This window comes from Rattus norvegicus, chromosome 8, assembly GCF_036323735.1.
Source record: "Rattus norvegicus strain BN/NHsdMcwi chromosome 8, GRCr8, whole genome shotgun sequence".
NCBI classification, from domain to species: Eukaryota; Metazoa; Chordata; class Mammalia; order Rodentia; family Muridae; genus Rattus; species Rattus norvegicus.
In genome coordinates this window covers 82,185,476-82,205,319 of record NC_086026.1, presented here as the reverse complement: position 1 = coordinate 82,205,319, position 19,844 = coordinate 82,185,476, and the positions used below count along the sequence as shown (strand labels likewise).

Here is a 19,844-nt window from a genome sequence, read left to right as displayed (position 1 = left end):
CTTGGGTGTCATAGGCTAGCCTGTGGTGGGCACTTAGGTCAATCTGTAATAAATTCTTAATTTTCATTCCCTTACTTCTGTTTGCCATATGTATTATTTCTCAGACACAAAAAGGGGCCTTTTCTATGTCCTAATGGTTGCAAAAAAAAAAAAAAATTACTACTAGTCTTTCATTACAAGACAAGAACATTTTTTTTTCTTTTTTTTCAGAGCTGGGGACCGAACCCAGGGCCTTGCACTTGCTAGGCAAGCGCTCTACCACTGAGCTAAATCCCCAACTCCCAAGGAGTCAAGAAAAGAACATTTTTTAATGTAATATTAACATTATAATTATTTTTTAACCAGGGAGATTCCCATGTTAGGGAAGGAAGATAAACTAACATCTTTTTCCACTTTTACTGATAATTCACAGTTGCTAAATACCTCATTTCTTACTTTTTATTGCTAAAGCAAAGGTGGCTCACTATTGTAAGCTCTTGCAGCTCTTACAGACAGCCTGGACTGGGTTGCCAGCACCCACACTCTGAGGCTCACAGTCACCTGTAACTCTAGTTCCAGAGAATCCAACACCTCCTTCTGGTCTCTGAGGCACATGTACACATATGTGGTACATATACAGGTGCACAGGATCATACACATAAATATGAATAAAAATTAAATAAAATGATAAAAAGGTAAAATCTATCAGAATCTTAACTTATAAACCATGTGCTATTTCTTCTGTAGTTTGGTTAACAGTGGGGGAAATAAATTTTGTAGTTATTCTACTAAGGACTCTGCACTGTTTATTTGTTGATTTGCGCTTATTTCTAAATGTAGTGGCTAGATGAACTACATTAGCAGATGGGCCAAAAGAGATTCCCGAAGCATTCTGATTAAGGATATTTAGATTTGCCTCTAGTGCCCAAACGGCGTGCCTTCATGTTTGGAAAGACGTTCTTCATGATTTTTCCAAAGTCAGCAGCACTTAATGGATGGTAGCCAAGATTGTCACAATAGCTCCTGCAAAAGAAGGAGAGACCAATTCAAACGGTGACAGAATTCAACATTACAGAGCATGGTGTCAGCTCAATATACTTTTGGTAACGTGAAGCAACGGATATTCCAGTAATTCAGACAACTTATAAACACTCACTCTGGGGAGCTGCACGTTAAATTCAGATTAAATTTGCTTGACTTACTCTATGGGTCTACAACACTGATTTCAAGGGGATCTGGGAAATTGTATGAAATTTGTACATAGACACTATGTTGCTAAAAAGTTTCTAGCTCTGGTCCTAAATGAGTACATGCAAGCCCATCCTGCAGGGCTATAAATTGTACATACATACAGGTGTGTACATACATACAGGTGTGTACATGCATACAGGTGTGTACATACATACAGGTATACACAGAGAAGAGCTTACTTCCAGTTTCACATCATTAATGTGAGACATCACAGTTAATGCCACAAGATGGTTTAGAACTTCAAAACAGTCTCCTCTTCCTCCTCTTTCCCCCCATTAAGAGGCCCAGGATTAGGAGGCCTTGGAGCTTCTGTGGAAATTTCTAGAGGCAGGGGTCATGGTCTAGGCAGGTGGAGGTAAAGCTGAAGAGTAGACCCCTGTCACCAAGCTGGGTTGCCTGGATAAGAACCTGAAATTAAGTCCCTGGAGATCGACCTATTTTCTCTGACCATTAAGAAATCTGAGATTATTGGCTTTTTCCTGGGCACATCCCTACAGGACGAGGTTCTAAAGATCCTGCCAGTGTAGAAGCAGGGTTGGACTAGCTAGAGCACCAAGGTTCAAGGCTTTTGCTGCTATTGGGGACTACAATGGTCACGTTGGTCTTGGTATTAAGTGCTCCAAGGAGGTAGCCACTGCCATCTGAGTGGCCATCATCTTGGCCAAGTTCTCATCATCCCTGTGCAGAGAGGAAACAAGATTGACAAGTTCCACACTGTTCCATGCAAGGAGACAGGCCACTGTAGCTCTGTGTTGGCACACCTCATCCATGCTCCTAGAAACTCTGCCGTTGTCTCTGCTGCTGTGCCCAAGAAGCTACTGATGATGGCCGGTATTGATGACTACTACATTTCAGCTAGAAGCTACACTGCCACCCTGGGCAACTTTGCCAAGGCCACATCTGATGCCATCTCCAAGACCTACAGCTACCTGACCTCTGTAAAAGACTGTGTCCACCAAGTCTCCTTATCAGGAATTCACTGATCATCCTGTTAAAACCCACACTGGAGTCTCTGTTCAAGAACTCAGGCTCCAGCTATGGCTACCACATAAGGGTTTTTATACAAGAATAATAAAGTAAAATAAGCCTGTTAAAACAAAACTTCAAAACATGATATGTGAACTAAAAGAGACTTTAGAGATCATCTGTATTCCCCCAATAAGGCTGACAACAAGAGCAATGAGAAGTCTCAAAGGTCCAGAGTCGCTCTTTACCTTCGTATCCCTTTAGTTTCATGAAGGCTCAGAATTAGAAATGAATTCAGTTTGTATAGCTCAACTTCCTGTCATGCATAGAAACCGTCATAATTATAAATAGTGCATTACCTCATGTGAGTACCTCCCTTATAAGGACAGCTCTGCTGTGAGGTGGCCTATCTAGAGTTCAGTGGTTTTAATTTTTAAAGAAAAAGCATTTTATTATTACCTATAGGGAAAATGTAAATAGTCAATGATCCTAACTTGTGGAGAATTAATAGAGTACATGCAGCCATGATTTAGAAACAAGGGCTACATTACAGGCCACAGGTCCTGCTGGGACAAATGAAGATAAGGGTTAGCTTCCATCTCATTTTCCTGCTTTAACTGCAGGGCTCATCAAGCAAAATCTGGTGTTAATTAACATCTAATTCAGCATTGGGTTACAGTTATAGAAAGGTAAAGAACAAAGAAGGTTCTGTTTATAGAATAACTAACTCTTAACATTCTTAAAATGAGATCATTTGGTCTTTTTCTCATTTATTTATTTATTTATTTATTTATTTATTTATTTAAAATTATGCTTTAAAGACTGGAAATACAATTAACATTTAACATGACTATAAAGGTCACTCAAAACACATGGAATTCAAGCCTTTTTTACTTTGTCATGTCATTTATAATTAATTATACAATGTAAAAGTAAATAATTAAAAAATAAGTTAAAACACAGAGAAGATTGGTGCAAGTAGTCAGAGGATAACTGACCAGATCTTATACCACTCAGAGCTTTATAAAAAGTATTATTTCGGGGCTGGGGACTTAGCTCAGTGGTAGAGCGCTTACCTAGGAAGCGCAAGGCCCTGGGTTCGGTCCCCAGCTCCGAAAAAAAGAACCAAAAAAAAAAAAAAAAAAAAGTATTATTTCATTTTTCTCAAGTCCTTAAGATAAAAGTTTTTATTAGAAAATTTATAAATAAGAATTTATACAAAGAAGTTTAGTCTAACCTAACCTAATGCAAATATCTTATAGATTAGATATTTACACTAATTAAAAGCTTTAAGCACACTTGGATACTTGGGATGCAACCAAAATTTTATGAAATTTTTCTCCATTTATGCAGGATACTTTATTAAGATGATCATTTTTCTAATTAAATCGTTGCAATGATTTTAACCCTGTTCACACTGCTAGTTTAGTGGGTCTTACTACTCATGCATTACTGATGGCAACAAATTAAAAAATAGAGAAGCTACACAGCATGGTAGCACATGCTGTAAGTCCAGCACTTAGGGGGCTGGAGAGACGGCTCAGTGGTTAAGAGCACTACTCTTCCAGAAGTCTTGAGTTCAAATCCCAGCAACCACATGGTGGGTCACAACTATCTGAGATCCAATGTCCTCTTCTGGTGTGTCTGAAGGCAGCTACAGTGTACTCATATAGAACAAATAAATAAATTTGTTCTTATCTTTTAAAAAATAAGTCAGTCCAGCACTTAGGAGGCAGAGGAGGCAGGTGGTTCTATGTCAGCTTGGTATACACAGTGAACTCCAGACCACCAAACTACATAGTCAGCTTGAAAAAGCATGTAGGGAAGCCACAGAGATATGGTTTGATAACGTTCTCTTGAAGTGTTAATCAAGTACTACATTTGCAAGGTAATCTGGAAGATAAATTTGGTAAAAGAAAATTGACTTTTGAAACCCCTCAACATTTTTAAGGAACAATACATTGAGACTGTAGAGGAAACTCTGAAAGTATCTGATATATACCTGTAAGTAACTATCTTTTTTCACATTGCTCCCTCTCTACAGCAGAACAGTGACACACACCTATGGCATGGTATGTACACCAGCTCTGGTGTTTGTCCCAGATACCCAGGAATGCTGGAGTGCACAGTATAGTTTAGGGGATGGCAACTGTCCCCAAGGATATTGGTTCCCAGGCTTGTGTTAGGAGTGTCTTCTAGGTTGGGTCTTGAGAAGGTGAGAGCAGTTAGTTATTAGTAAGCAGAGATCAAATTAAAATCAGTTACTCTTGAAATTCACTGGATTTATTTGAGGTAACTATACAATGGTCCATATGCCTAAAAGACTGCTCTGTTGGAAGTTAATGAAAATTATTTGAAGCAGAGTTAAGTTACTGTACATATAAATAATTACCATGCCTGACCACCTAGATGGCGATCTATATCTAAGTTGATCCAAAGACTGCCTAGTGTAAAGGCCCTTCTCCTTGGGGATATGATATTGGATGGGGAAAAGAAGTGGTCAAAAATTATTATAAGCAAGTATCTTGCTTTGTGAGTTGTCTAAGACTACATGCAAATTACAATAGCAGTAAGCCATACACTTATCAGAAAGAATAAAAAGAAGCTGGGAAATAAAACGAATGGGTTGCTGTAAAAAAATCTGAACAGCTCTGTATCCCATTTTTAAATTTGGTGATTTGGTTTTGTGGAGTCTAACTTCTTGAGTTCTTTGCATATTTTGCATACAAGCTCTCTATCAGATGTAGGGTTAGTAAAGATATTTTCCCAACTTGTAGGTTGCTATTCTATTCTATTAACAATGTCCTTTGCCTTACAGAAACTTTTTAGTTTCATGAGATCTCATCTGTCAGTTGTTGATCTTAGAGCCTGAGCCATTGGTGTTCTGTTCAGGAAATTTTCCCTGTGCCAATGTGTTTGAGGCTACTTCCTACTTTCTCTTCTATTAGATTCAGTGTATCTGGTTTGATGTGGAGGTCCCTGATCCACTTGGACTTGAGCTTTCCATAAGGGGATAAAAATAGATTGATTTGCGTTCTTCTACATGCAGACCATCAGTTAGACTAGGACCATTTTTTGAAGTTGCTTTCTTTTTTCCACTATGGTTTTGGCTTCTTTGTCAAAGATCAAAGTGACCATAGGTGTGTGACTTTATTTCTGGGTCTTCAATTCTATTCCTCTGATTGACCTGTTTCTGTACCAATATCATGCTGTTTTTATCCCTATTGCTCTATAATATAGCTTGAAGTGAGAGATGGTGATTTCCCCCAGAAGTTCTTTTATTGTTAAGAACCGTTTTCACTATCCTAGGTTTTTTTGTTATTCCATATAAAGGTGAGAATTGCTCTTTCTATCTCTGTGAAGAACTGAGTTAGAATTTTGTTGGGGATTGATTGCACTGAATCTGTAGATTACTTTTGGTAAGATGGCCATTTTTATTATGTTAATCCTACTGATCCATGAGCATGTGAGATCTTTCCATCTTCTGGGTCTTCTATTTCTTTCTTCAGGGACTTGAAGTTCTTGTTATACAGATCTTTCACTTGCTTGGTTAGAGTTATTTGTGACTATTTTGAAGGGTGGTATTTCCCTAATTTCTTTCTCAGCCCATTTATCCTTTGTTTAGAGGGAGACTACTGATTTGAGTTAATTTTATATCCCGCCACTTTGCTAAAGTTGTTTATCAGGTGTATGAGTTCTCTGGTAGAATTTTTGGGGTCGCTTATGTATAGTATACTATCATATCATCTGCAAACAGTGATACCTTGACTTCTTCCTTTCCAATTTGTATCCTTTTGTATCTCCTTTTGTTCTCTAATTTCTCTGCTAGGATTTCAAGTACTATCTTGAATAAATAGGGACAGAGTGGGCAGTCTTGCATGTCTCTGATTTTAGTGGGATTGCTTCAAGTTTCTCTCCATTTAATTTGATGTTGGCTGTTGATTTGCTGTATATTGCTTTTATTATGTTTAGGAATGTGCCTTGAATTCCTGATCTCTTCAAGACTTTTAACATGAAGGGGTGTTGTATTTTGTCAAAGGCCTTTTCAGAATCTAATGAGATGGTCATGTGATTTTTTTAAAAACTAAATAACTAATTAAAAATGGGGTACAGAACTAAACAGAGAATTCTCAACTAAAGAATCTCAAATGTCTGAAGGACATCCTAGGACCCAATGGGGATGACATTAGCTGAAATACCCAGCAGCAGGAAAACAGAACTGGAAGAGGCCATCTCCAGTAGATAGACATGGCCCTGGTGAATGGCTGAGGCCACCCGCCCACCTCAAAAATTTTAACCTAGAGTTGTTTCTGTCTAAAGGAAATGCCAGGACAAAAAACTGAGCAAAGACTGAAGGAAAAGTCATCCAGAGGCTAAGCCAATTGGGATCCATCCCATCTGCAGACACCAAACCCTGACACTATTGCTGATGCCAAGATGTACTTGCAGTCAGAAGTCTGGCATAGTGATGATCCTCTGAGAGGTTCTGCCAGTACCTGACTAACACAGATGTAGATATTCATAGCCACCATTGTACTGAGCTCGGGGATCCCAGTGGAAGAGTTAGGGGAAGGACTGAAGTTTAAGGGGATTGCAACCCCATAGGAAAAACAACAGTTTCAACTAACCAGACCCCTCAGAGCTCCTAGGGACTAAGCCACCAACGAAAGAGCATACATGGGCCAGTCCATGTTCCCATTACATATGCAGCAGAGGACTGCCTTATCTGGTATCAGTGTGAGGAGATGTACTTGGTCTTATGGAGGCTTGATGGCCCAGAGAAGGATGATTCTAGAGGTCATGGTGAGGTGGGACTGGGAGGGTGTGTGACTATCCTCTTAAAGGCAAAGGAGAAGAGGATACGTAACTTTTATTTTTTCAAACTTGATTTTTACTGATGGCTCTTACAAGCTCTAATCTTCCTTGTAGCCCACCACCCACCAGAGGTAATGGAAAAGAAAGGATATGGGGGTGGGGGTGGGGCTGGAGGTGGGGGTGGGGGGGAGTAGACTTGCTTAGAAGGGTTCTTTGGAGCAACTCTTTGTCTGTGTTGTCTGGAAATCAAGCAGCAGCAGCTTGATCCACTCACAAATATTTCACAGATACACCGGTAGTCCAGTTCGATAGTCAGGTTAGAAACAGCGGTGACAGGGTGATATGACCTAGCAGAGACAACCAGGCTTCAGCCTCAGCTAAAGTCAGCAGGAGGAACCAGCAGGAACACCAAGAGAAGTTCTCAGCTGTGTCTCTCTCATGGAAATGAAGATCAGTGAAGACTTAAGACCTACAAGCGTTGCACAGCTAGCTGTACCAGCAACCAAGTTGTATCTGTCAGGAGTCCTATTTATACCCTCCAAAAATCACATGTCCCCTATGTGCCTTGCCTCAGCACATGCACCCAATCAGCCCAAGTCTGAGGAAGTGGCAAGAAACTGCAGCACACCAGATGGTTTTTGGTGCGTTTCTCTCTATGGAGTCCCGAAGATGAAGCTCAACTGTGCAAAGTAAGGCGGACCAATACATGTGATTAGCAGGCAGTCTTTCTTTCTTTTTTTTTTTTTTTTCTTTTTTTCCGGAGCTGGGGACTGAACCCAGGGCCTTGCGCTTGCTAGCCAAGCGCTCTACCACTGAGCTAAATCCCCAATCCCGGCAGTCTTTCATATGTCCTCTCATGCGCTTGCTTTAGCAGAACATCCTCTCTCCTGTGTCTGCTTCAGTGAAATGTTCCTTCACCAGTCCACTTTAAAAAAATGTTCTTTTATGTGTTTGCCTCGGCAAAACACCATCCCACTGACTTTCCAAAGAACCCTTAAGTTTCCAGTTCAGGGAGGGAGTGGTAGAGTAGTGGAGGGGGGACAACTTTTGAAATGTAAATAAATAAAAGAATTAATAAAAAAGAAATCTGAACAGTTCTGAGATGCTAGAAAATCACAAGTATTTGGAAGGCTGTGTGCATGCTCAAGAGAGACTTGAGAAAGCTGAAGTTTTTACCTCAGGCTAAAAAGAAAGCCTCTCCAAAGCAGAAAGCGAAGGCTAAGGACAGTTAATTCCACGTCTGAGTGCTGATACTGAATCCTAGTGCATGCTTATGAAGACCCTAGTGAATAAAGACTGGGAGATTTATTGGTTCCAGGTCCTTAGTGAAATCTATGTCTTATTAGATGACTATTAAGCTAGGGAGATTTCAGTAGGTAGTCATAGTAACACAGCATAGTTCAAAAAAGCCACATAAAAATTATCCCCCAAGCAGCCAACAAATATTAATAACCATAAGAAATGTCACGCACAAACCTTGGGCAGGGACTGAATCTAATTCCCAGAGTACCATATTTTATGGCTAACTTGCAATAAAGAATTATGAGCTATACAAGAATCAAAATCTTTGCCCTCTTCCCAAATTGTAATCATTAGAAGTTATACCTGAGGAAGTCTAGACAGGTGTACTTGCTATAAACCAGCTACTTAAAATATACTCAGGTGCTCGCTTTGGCAGCATATTTACTAAAATTAAAATATGCAGAGTTAAGAGAAACCAAATCTCACAAAAGAGGAAATCATCAAAGACAACTAAATATAAAGTACAGAGTGAATATATCTTCTGTGTATAATTTTTGATATTCTATCTGAACTGAAAGGCAATTAGATAAAACATCATTTATAAATCTGTGTTGATGGGTACATGTGACAGAAAATATATGGAATAAGGGGAATGAAGATATACATATACACATATATTTATGTGCTTCTGACTTTCTGTTGATATAATCCAAACTAGATCCTGGGGCAGCTATTAGACAAAACCCTGAAATGTAGAAAGTAAAAAAAAAAAAAAAAAGAAAATTATTAGAAAATAGCGGTTTAATGGACAGACAGCAATAGGAGAACAGAGAAACAAAATGAGGTATAACACACAGAAAATGATCAGTAAAATCAGGTAATATAATTCATACCTGAGTAGCAATTACTCTAAATGTTAAAAGATTGCAACATTCTAATTAAGTCAGGAATTAGTTACGAGAGACTAATATAAAACATGATTGAATCAGGTTATCCTCAGGGTATGGGAAGGAGAACTCAAAATCAGCTGTGGGTGGGAATATATAACTTATGCAGCCACTGTGGAAATCAGTATGGAGGCTCCTCCAAAAAACTGAAACCAGGGCTAGCAATATGGCTCAGCAGGTAAACCACCTGATGCCTTTTCTGTTTTTCTTTTAGCTGCTGTAATAAAAACACTGACAATGGCAAACTGTGCACATAAATCATGACACATTTCTTAAAAGTTAAAAAATGAAAATATTAAACTATATGGCCCAGCTGTACCACTCTTTGGTACAGACCTGAAGGACTCTAGTATTTCAGAGATCCTGATACATTTGTATTCATAGTGTGAATATTCATAATAGATAGAAAAAGAACTTTGCATTGGTTTCACAGAGCTTTATTATTGACAGACATTAACTTGAAATGATTGTTACATAGAATAAGCCAGACTCAGAAAGACAGACACCACATTTTTACTTATATGCCGAACCTAAATTTCCATTGTATGATGCATGTATGCCTGTAGGTCACGAGACCAGAAAAGGAGAAACACGATTTTTATAGGAGGTGAAAAGGAAGCAAGCTAATAGAATACAAAGGGTGGGGACTAACTGGTGGAGAAAAGGTGAGGTATAGTTAGTAAGGCAATAGAGGAGAGGAACAAGTGAGAGCACAGTAGAATGACATGTTTGCATGAAGATTCCATGATGAAGCATTACTTTGCATAAGCTAAAAAACTAATAAGTGAAACAAAATAAACAAAAGAGCTACTTACTAAAAAAACAACAACCAAGATTAACAGACTAGCTAATTTTTCACAATTCAAAACTGTTTCTTTCTTTTTTTTTTCAAAGATTTATTTATTTATTATACATAAGTACACTGTAGCTATCTTCAGATACACCAGAAGAGGGCATCAGATCTCTTTACAGATGGTTGTGAGCCACCATGTGGTTGCTGGGAATTGAACTCATGACCTCTGGAAGAGCAGTCAGGTGCTCTTAACCGCTGAGCCATCTCTCCAGCCCTCAAAACTGTTTCTTATAGTTAGTGTGTGTAATTCCAGAACAAATGTGTGTTTGACCACTGGAGTACAAGTTCTGGACAGGCACAGACCATCCACAGTTGGCTTGTTTTTGCTTGCTACATTTAAATACTAAACAGAAAGCTGCTGGAGGCAGAAAGAGATGGAGGTGGGGTAGAGATAGGAAGGTCAACGTCAAGAGTTCATGAACAGCCTCAGCTACATAGTGAGTTCAATCAGGTCAGCCTGGGCTATATGAAACACTTTTTCCACAAAATAAGTATAGACAATAGAAAGATCATCAGACAATCACCAGACATAAGAAGAAAATATTCAATATGAACTAACAAAAAAAAAAACCAGATAAAACCAAAACTGACTAAGAATAAAAGTACAAGCAGAAATAATATAGGAAGTAAAAAGACACAAACAAGGAATTCTATTTCTTCTTGTTAGGCAACATGTACCCAAGTTACAAGTACACAAGTCTTTAGCTGCTTCGGAGATAGTGACATGTGTTAAGGGTTCACTCAACACCATTGTATATTCTAGGGGTTAAAACCACCTAGAGAATGTAAACTGATATCCAAACATTTACATGATAAAAAGCAGCCATTAATGACAGCTATTAAAGATAGTAATTTATATTCTGTTACAGAATGATCTCACGTTTTGTTTCTGGTCAAACAAACAAAGTACAAAATCATGTTATGCTTCTATGACAATTGATGTCCAGTTTCATTCCAAAGATGCGAATTTGGTTCAACAAATACAAATGAATAAATATAATACAGCATGTGAATTGATATAAGGACAGAAATGGCACGAGAGTTCAGTAGATCCATAAAAGGCTTTTGATCATGCTAAACAACTTTTGTAACTTCCAGATAAAATCCCAAAGAAGCTAGGAATAGAAGCAAACTACTTCAACATAATAAAGACTAACACACCAAGAGAAAACATTTTATGAGTGAAAACTCGAAATATTTTTCCCCTAAAATCAGGAACAAATCAAGAGTGTCAGTTCTGTCAACTCTATTCAAAACAGTTCTTTTGAAGGTAAGATCCTCTAGCCAAAGATATACTTTGGTCATAGGTTTTGAAATCAAGATGGCAATGATCTAGAAGCCTCCTTCCTGACAACTAGCTTTTATGATGTTGAAAAAAGGTGTTAGGGAGGATGCTGAAGTAAAGTTCTCAACAGTTCTATCTGGATGTAAATCCTACAAACTACAACGTCACACTGGTATCTTGAATAATCTCATTAGATTTACGGCCAGCTCAATAGGCAGAAACTCATATTTGCTATTTAAACTCAGCCAAGAATCTGTGACTGGAGGCCACAGAGCCTAGAGGAGAATCTATACAACCAATTTTCTAAACTGACATCTGCTTTCTAAATACTTATAGCCATAGATTAGTACAGCTCTCACCCCTCATCAAGGAATTTTCTTTTGTAGCAGACAGAGGTTATTACAGAGCATCTTAACTGGTCAAAGTGCAGAGAGAAAGTGACTATGGAGTACCCATTCCCAAATAGGATATATATACTGCCACCCTACATTCAAAGCTCAGAAATCATCACAGAATGGGTGGAGAAACTCTAAGAACCTGAAGACTGGGAAGGCTGCTTTGACAGTCTTTCTGGTCATGACAGGGATGGTGCCATGAGCTTTCTACGCTATGATTGCTTGTACAAGATCATACTAGCCAACCTTCTAGCACAGATGTGGGGCGAGTTCACAAGGCCCCTCCTCTAGATGAGGAGCTGTAGGCAGCAGATAGCTGCCGAAGAGAAAGTAAGTCCTCTCTAGGGATGAACCTCTCAATTGGTTGTATGTTCTACCAGTCAACCTTATACCAACTAACTGGATTCAGAAGAGAAATGAATTTGAGAGGGAAATGTGGGAAGGGAACGTGAGTAGGAGAGTATGGAAGGGAGGGATGGATATGGACAAAATGCATGAAATTCTACGCAAAGAAAAAAAACTCAACCCCTAACTAAGTCTTAATATTTTGGCTAGAGCAATAAGACAAGTAACAAACAGGAGACAAACAGGAGAGAATTATTCCTATGTGAAGATGTCATGATTTTGTATTTAAAATGTAGACTCCAAACATTCTGTCAGAAAAATCCTGAATCCAATAAATACTTTCATCCAAGAATTAAGATATAAAAGTGACTCACAAAATGAGTTGCTTTTCTATATACTGGTAGTGAACATGATAAATAAAAACTAGGAAAGATATCCTATTTACAATAATCTAACACACCCCCATATTCAACAGGATTCTTAGGAATAAATCTAACCAAGGACATGAAAGACCTCCACATGAAAACTAAGATACTGGGGGTTGGGGATTTAGCTCAGTGGTAGGGCGCTTGCCTAGCAAGCACAAGGCCCTGGGTTCGGTCCCCAGCTCCGAAAAAAAAAAAAAAAAAAAAAAAAAAAAAAAAAAAAAAAAAGGAAAACTAAGATACTGAATAAAGAATGTGAAGATGTAACAAGATGGAAACAACTCTCATGCTCGTGGTTTGGCAGAATATTGTGAAAAGCTATATTACTAAAAATGATACACAGATTTAATGTAATCCCTATCAAAATCCCAATGACATGCTTCACAGTACTCAACTAAGCTGAAAATTAACTGTGCAAGATTGGAAATGTTACTAGACTTCTTTAACAATATGAAGTTTCAATTTCTTTATTTTAAAAATGATTTATTTTTATTTTATGTGTATGAGTGTTTTCCCTGAGTGTGTGTACAGAGCCCACAGAGGTCAGAATAAATTGTAAGATCGTTTAGATGGCATCAGATTTCATTACAGATGGTTGTGAGCCACCATGTGGTTGCTGGGAATCGAACTCAGGACCTCTGGAAGAGCAGTCAGTGCTCTTACCTGCTGAGCCATCTCTCCAGCACCTAAGTAGGTCTTTTGTATTTTTTTTTTTTTTTTTTGGTTCTTTTTTTTCGGAGCTGGGGACCGAACTCCGGGCCTTGCGCTTCCTAGGTAAGCGCTCTACCACTGAGCTAAATCCCCAGCCCCGGTCTTTTGTATTTTAATTTGTATTTTACTGTTTGTACTAAATCTATGTTTACCATAAATATACATATTTTCTCCCCCTTCTTTTCTTGCTTTACATGTAGCCCAAATATAAAGCTAATTACTTTATACTTGGAATCTATCTGGAACACTGCGGGATCACAGACACATACTCTCATTGTACCCAACCACCATGTATATATAGATCTTGGGTGAGGACCAAACCAGTGTCAGTCTCATCAGATATTCAGGGTCCAGTATACAGTGTATACTCACCAAAGAATTTTAGACTGTAAGAATGAACAACTTTCAGTTTCAACTTTTCTTAAAACATTAAAGTTCCTAGTTCAGCTCATTTCAAGTAGGAATTCTGCTTTTTTATTATAGCCCCACTATGTTTTCTTTCATAAGTCGTTAAGACTTATGAGTAAGCTAGAAAGTTTTCTTTCCAGATATCATCAATTTTCTCAGTAAGTACAGCTTCTCTTTATTGCTTTAAACTAATTAACACTTATTTGATAATTTTCTTCCAAATTCTGTAATTACAACACACACTAATTTTTCTTAGTTTGATATTTCAATAACCAAAACATTTTGGCTTTATTTATTCTACCAGAATGAATTTTTCCTTTCAAATAAATTATAAACATAATAAGCAATGACTGTCTATACTCTGTTTTTGAAGACTTATAACATATACACTTTTTATTTCCCATATTAAATGAATAATTTGCATAATCAAAGTTATTTGTGTGGAGTTTTTGTAATGTCACTAATCTCTTTTCTCCTAGAATAAGTACTTTACAATATTCTCTGTTTGGAATTGAATTAAATGGTTTTAGATTCATGAAAAGTGGCTTAAAAAATTCAAGTACAAAAAACATGTTTTAGTCTTTTCTTATGCACTGATTATTTTCATTGTGACCCATTGTTCCTCTACTCCCTTCCATTATTCTTGGCATTTTAAAATTCTGTAAGAATCTTTTAATTCAGTATCCCTATACCATCATTCTTTATTGTCAGAACCCTGGACAAACCCCTCATTTAATAATCCTGTTCTACCAGGGACTAAGCCACTACGCAAAGACTATACATGGACTGACCCTGGGCTCCAACCTCAAAGGTAGCAATGAATAGCCTAGTAAGAGCACCAGTGGAAGCGGAAGACCTTGGTCCTGCCAAGACTGACCCCCAGTGAACGCGATTGTTGGGGGGAGGGTGGTAATGGGGGGAGGATGGGGAGGGGAACAGCCATATAGAAGGGGAGGGGGAGGGGCTAGGGGGATGTTGGCCAGGAAACCAGGAAGAGGAATAACAATCGAAATGTAAATAAGAAATACTCAAATTGGGGTTGGGGATTTAGCTCAGTGGTAGAGCGCTTGCCTAGCAAGCACAAGGCCCTGGGTTCGGTCCTCAGCTGAGGCAGGGTGGGGGAGTGGGGGGGGGGAGGAGGAGGAAATACCCAAGTTAATAAAGATAAAAAAAAAATCCTGTTCTATATTACAGTCTATCACAGAAGCTTAGAACTGTCAGTAATCTTGGAAATTTCTAAATGCAATACCCAAGTAACAGCCAGATAGATCCGTAAGAATAGACAAAATAAATCACTGTTATCATTTATGTACTTATCTGCTTTAATATATCACAGTGTAAGACATTTCACACTTACTTGTATTCATCATAGACTTCTTGTTTGGGGAGTGAAGTCTCAGGATGCTCCTCTAAGGTATTTCGAATCCAGGAAAAGGCATGCATTTGCTGTGCCCGGCTAGATGACATGGCATTCTGATCACTAGTCATAAAACAGACAAATTTTAGCTAAACCGGAGAACAATTCCATTCATAATTTTTAAGTAAGGCCTAAATGTTATGTTAAAAACATATTAACAGATCAAACTGAACTCAGGACATACAGTGGATACTCAGTAATCTATATAAAAATTGTTCATTTGAGACTGTGAGCCAGTTTTTCCTATCAGTTTCAAACTGAAATTAGTGGCCTGTTAGGCCAAACTGCTGGTCTGGATTCTAAAGCATGGTGAAGACATTACAGACTAGGTTTTTAGTTCTGGCCATTACTTTTGTATGAATATTTCCTAAATTCACTTGCCTGTTCATTTACCTATTTCCTAAACTGTTAAATGTTTAGAACAGTGTGGTAAATTCTTTATATTCAATTTACTCTGCACACTCAAAGAGCGTGCCTGTAGAAGCACCTATCCTGAAGCCACACTAAAGCACTCCATCCCTAGGATGGACAAGAGATCTGAAGAGGGTCACCCTCCCAACACAATACTTCTCACAACTAGGATCTCTGCATGAACTACCATGTCCACTAGAGTACTAATCTTATTACCTGGCAGTACTCTTATAAGCTGATATCATGAAATGGGCACTACAGACCCTATACGACAAAATAGTCTCTGATTATGACACTCCTAGAATAACCCAATTCCAAAATACTGAGCACATTTTTAGAACAAGATATAGTTAAAATAGTTATTATAGTTGATATGCGGTAAGAACAGGTAAAAGCATAGAATTTTTATTTTATTATTTCTCATGTACAATTTTAAATGATTATGTTAAAAATAATGTGAGTGAAATGAATCCTCAGAAATATGCAAAAGGTAACGAAAATCTTAAGAACAGAAACTGAGGGGTTGGGGATTTAGCTCAGTGGTAGAGCGCTTGCCTAGGAAGCGCAAGGCCCTGGGTTCAGTCCCCAGCTCTGAAAAAAAGAAAAAAGAAAAAAAAATCATTGACACAACTGTCAAAGATAATGTAAAATGGAAAAAGCTACTGGTCCAAAACATATAGGAAAAAAGAACCAAAAGAAAAAAAAAAGGACAGAAACTGAAGAATGTTTTTCTCCACATTCTTAGTGACGAAGCTAAAGGCAATACTCCAAGTCCTTAAAGTGAGGTACTATGACCAACACTGTGCTCTCTCTTCCATCCGACATCCTATTACGTGCTTACTTATCACTTCACTAAAAATAACCCTGTACTCGATTCTTCAGAATACTTACCTGGTTAGTCTTTGTGGTTTTTCTTTTCTTTTTTTCGGAGCTGGGGACTGAACCCAGGGCCTTGCGCTTGCTAGGCAAGCGCTCTACCACTGAGCTAAATCCCCAACCCCCTTTTGTCACATTTTAATATGGCATTATTCTCCCACTGTCCTGTGTGACCAAACCCAACTTAACATTTCATGGTATTTAGCAGATGAATTAGTCAAAATTGCAGGTGAATATTTAATTAACTAAGTATTATGAAAGACACAAATGATCTGTTGTTTTGGAAATCTGTGTCATGACAACCTTAGGAATACTAAAATAACAATCAATCATAATGCATACAGATTGGTAGGGTCCTACAAACAAGGTAGCATTACAAAGACAAGGATAGGTCTACCTTTTCTCTGCACTGCTGAGACCAGAAGGCAGTTGAAGGTAGAGGTAGAGTTTCTCTAGGTCTGTAAACTTCTCAACTTCTTGCTGGTTACAAAGGGTTAAAAAGAAAGATTAAAAATAAAGTTAAAAATATTTCCTCCCAACTAAGTTTATTAATATTTCCCCTAAACATTATTGATCTTTTTCTAATTTTCAAATACCTAAAATGTGACTAATGCTAATGGAGGCTAAAACATCTGAAATAAAACCAACAAACCCTTCTGAAATATGCAGGTGAAATTATAGTTTGACTTTCAACAAGGGCTTCTATTTAGATAAACTGGGTTATAAGATTCTCTACTATTACTGTTGCATAAATATTCCTGCCTTCCTTTATATGGGTTTCACCCATTTCATAACCCCTTTTTACAATAAAGACATTCAGGGTAACTTAATTCAAGCAAAACTTCTTTGTAATGTAAAGTGAACTGGTTACTGGTCTTTATGACGATATTTCTTTGATGGCAGCGATGGCGTAGGACATCTTTTTAAGACAGAGTCATCCTGTTATGCAGCTTTGGCTGTCCTGAAACTCTCTATGTAGATCAGGCTGCTCTCCAATTCACAGAGATTCACCAGCCTGAGCTTCCTGGGAGCTGGGATTACAGGTTTGTAATACCATGCCTGGTCGAGAATTTATTCTTAATAAAGCACGGTTTAAACACAGATTCAATTTTAGAAGCAGAAATAATCCCACAATTTTGAATTGCCTATTCATTTTGTTTATGTGTTATATACAATTGTACACATGTGTATGTGTATGTAGAGGCCAGAAGAGGATGCTGATTTTCCTTTATTGCCTTCTGCTTTATTTCCTTGAGAAATGGTCTCTCACTTAACCTGGAGTTGGCAGTTAACTGATGGTCAGCCAGCCTCAGAGATAATCCCATCTCTCCATACTATCCTCAATCACACTGGGATTAGAGGTGCTAGTCCATGCCCTAGCTTTTTATGTGTGTGCTGGAGTCCCTGATGCAGATCTTTATTTTTGTGCAACAAACACTCTTACCAATTGAGCCATCTCTTTGTTCTTATTATCAACATTTACCCAAAAATTTAATCTTAGATTTAATTTACAAGGTGATTTAATCTATCAACTGTTTGCATATAGCTCCTATGCACATTTCAAAAATCCCTTGGCTATGAGTATTTTCCAAAGTATTGTTTTAATACTTAGTGAGCTATATCTCTTAAAGAAAAACAACAAACAAAACAAAACAAAGTAGGCATTCTATTCTTAATCCTTTATTAATGACTGCTGCCTTTTCTTAGTTCCCACATGTGCTTTTGGAGTCTGCTTAACTCTACTCTTCACAGGGCACTCCACATTAATCCTCTAGACAGAGCACAAACATTTTGTCCCACAGTCTTTCAGTGTCTTCATTTTCACTGTTACAGTAGTCTATGATTTTTAGCTCTTCCTTTCACATCCACCAACAGAAAAGGTTTATTTACTCAGCACATATGTTTCGGGTTTTGCTGTGTTTCATAAAATTTTGAAGAGAATCATTTGGCTATTGTATTGTATTGTACATTGTACTATTGTATTGTACATTACACCAATACCTGAATATATCACAATACTGATGAACACCACAATTTTTTTTGCCCCCACGGACTTATGACAATACTTATGTAACTGGCTTTCCTGCTTCCAACCTCTCCCTTCTTTAGTTTATTAAATTTGGCTCTTTATATTTTCATTAAATACTATAGTTCTCTCAACCCCCAAAGTAACTATCATACTGAACCTAGTGAGGCTGCATTGTAATAATAAAACATACACAATATTATGGACAAAGCCTGAGAACTACTGCTAAAAATCACAATCTCTGATTATTAAGAAAAGATTTATCTCAGACGCTGGAGAGTTGGTTCAGCAGTTAAGACTGCTCTTTCAGTTTTGAGTCTTGAGTTCAATTCCCAGCAATCACATGGTGGCTCGGACCTATGTGTAATGAGATCTGATGCCCTCTTCTGGTGTGTCTGAAGACAGTTACAGTATATTCATATACAATAAATAATTCTTAAAAAGATATATCTCATATTGATTGTGAAACTTGGGGTTCTACATAAATTTTTAAAATTTTCCAGTATGAGAAAAATAGAGAAACTTCAGAATAGAGAAGCATTGCAAAATATATTTTAAATTAAGATAAAGTACCAAAAAAGGGACTTTCTTTCCTATTTTAACCAATAAAAACTTGTAAATGCTGTTATTTGTTTACTTGTAATTGGTGTTTAGCACACAAAAGGAAAAACTACAGAATAACACTAAAAACTGGCCAGATCAAACTCTTATGAGGAAAATGGAAGCAAAATGACCCACTCCAGTCTGAATTCACCAGTTTTCTGGTTTTAGATATTTGTGTCATTCACTGACAAAAGTTGGCTTCCAAAACATTGATAGTTGATTTAAGTAAAGACTCATATTAGATTATCAAGGCCAGAGTATCATGTGGCAAACATGTTAAACATATTAATATACTTTGTGAAAATTTAAATGTGAAGAATAAAATGTTTTAATTCCATTTTGCGATGCACTAGTTGTTAAAAACCATATCTGGCTGGATTTATGAAGTAAAGGATAATAGTGGTCCATTTTCAAGGCAGTAGAGAAAAAATTGACTGTAAACACTTAAGACCTGTGGGTGTTTCTGATAGGATCTTACTAAGTATCCCCGCTAGCCTTGAATCAGAGATCAGCTTGCCTCTGCCTTAATAACTTTATTCTAAGTCAGTGTTCTCAACCTTACTAATACTCTGACTCTTTAGTACAGTTCCTCATGTTGCAGTGTCCCCCCAACCATAAAATTATTTTCATTGCTACTTGATAACTGTAATGTTGCTACTGATGTGAACTGTAATGTGAACTCTAATCTGATATGTGACCCCCCGTGGGGGCTGAGAACCACTGTTCTAAGTGAAAGAAAGCATTCATAAGAGACTCAGGCAAATTACTGATGCCTCCCCCACCAGAGGCTGTGAGAAGGGGAATGCAGTAACTGCTTAATAGGGAACATCAGATACAGAAAATAAAACTCTTGATGAAGCATGAACTATGAAGTAACCAATGATAGTTT

At 37.7% G+C, this 19,844-nt stretch overlaps 1 protein-coding gene across 4 annotated transcripts in view; it reads right to left on the bottom strand.

Moving 5' to 3' along the window:
- Rfx7 (regulatory factor X, 7) overlaps nt 1-19,844 on the bottom strand; it is an 85,152-nt gene that overhangs the window by 14,579 nt on the left and 50,729 nt on the right. For all 4 annotated transcript variants that reach the window (NM_001127490.2, XM_017595669.3, XM_006243326.5 and 1 more), the window contains 3 exons: nt 16,724-16,806; nt 14,980-15,102; nt 886-1,002 (listed from right to left, as the gene is read on the bottom strand). In NM_001127490.2, coding sequence (NP_001120962.1) covers nt 886-1,002; nt 14,980-15,102; nt 16,724-16,806 — 323 coding nt within the window. The remainder of the gene's footprint in view (nt 1-885; nt 1,003-14,979; nt 15,103-16,723; nt 16,807-19,844) is intronic.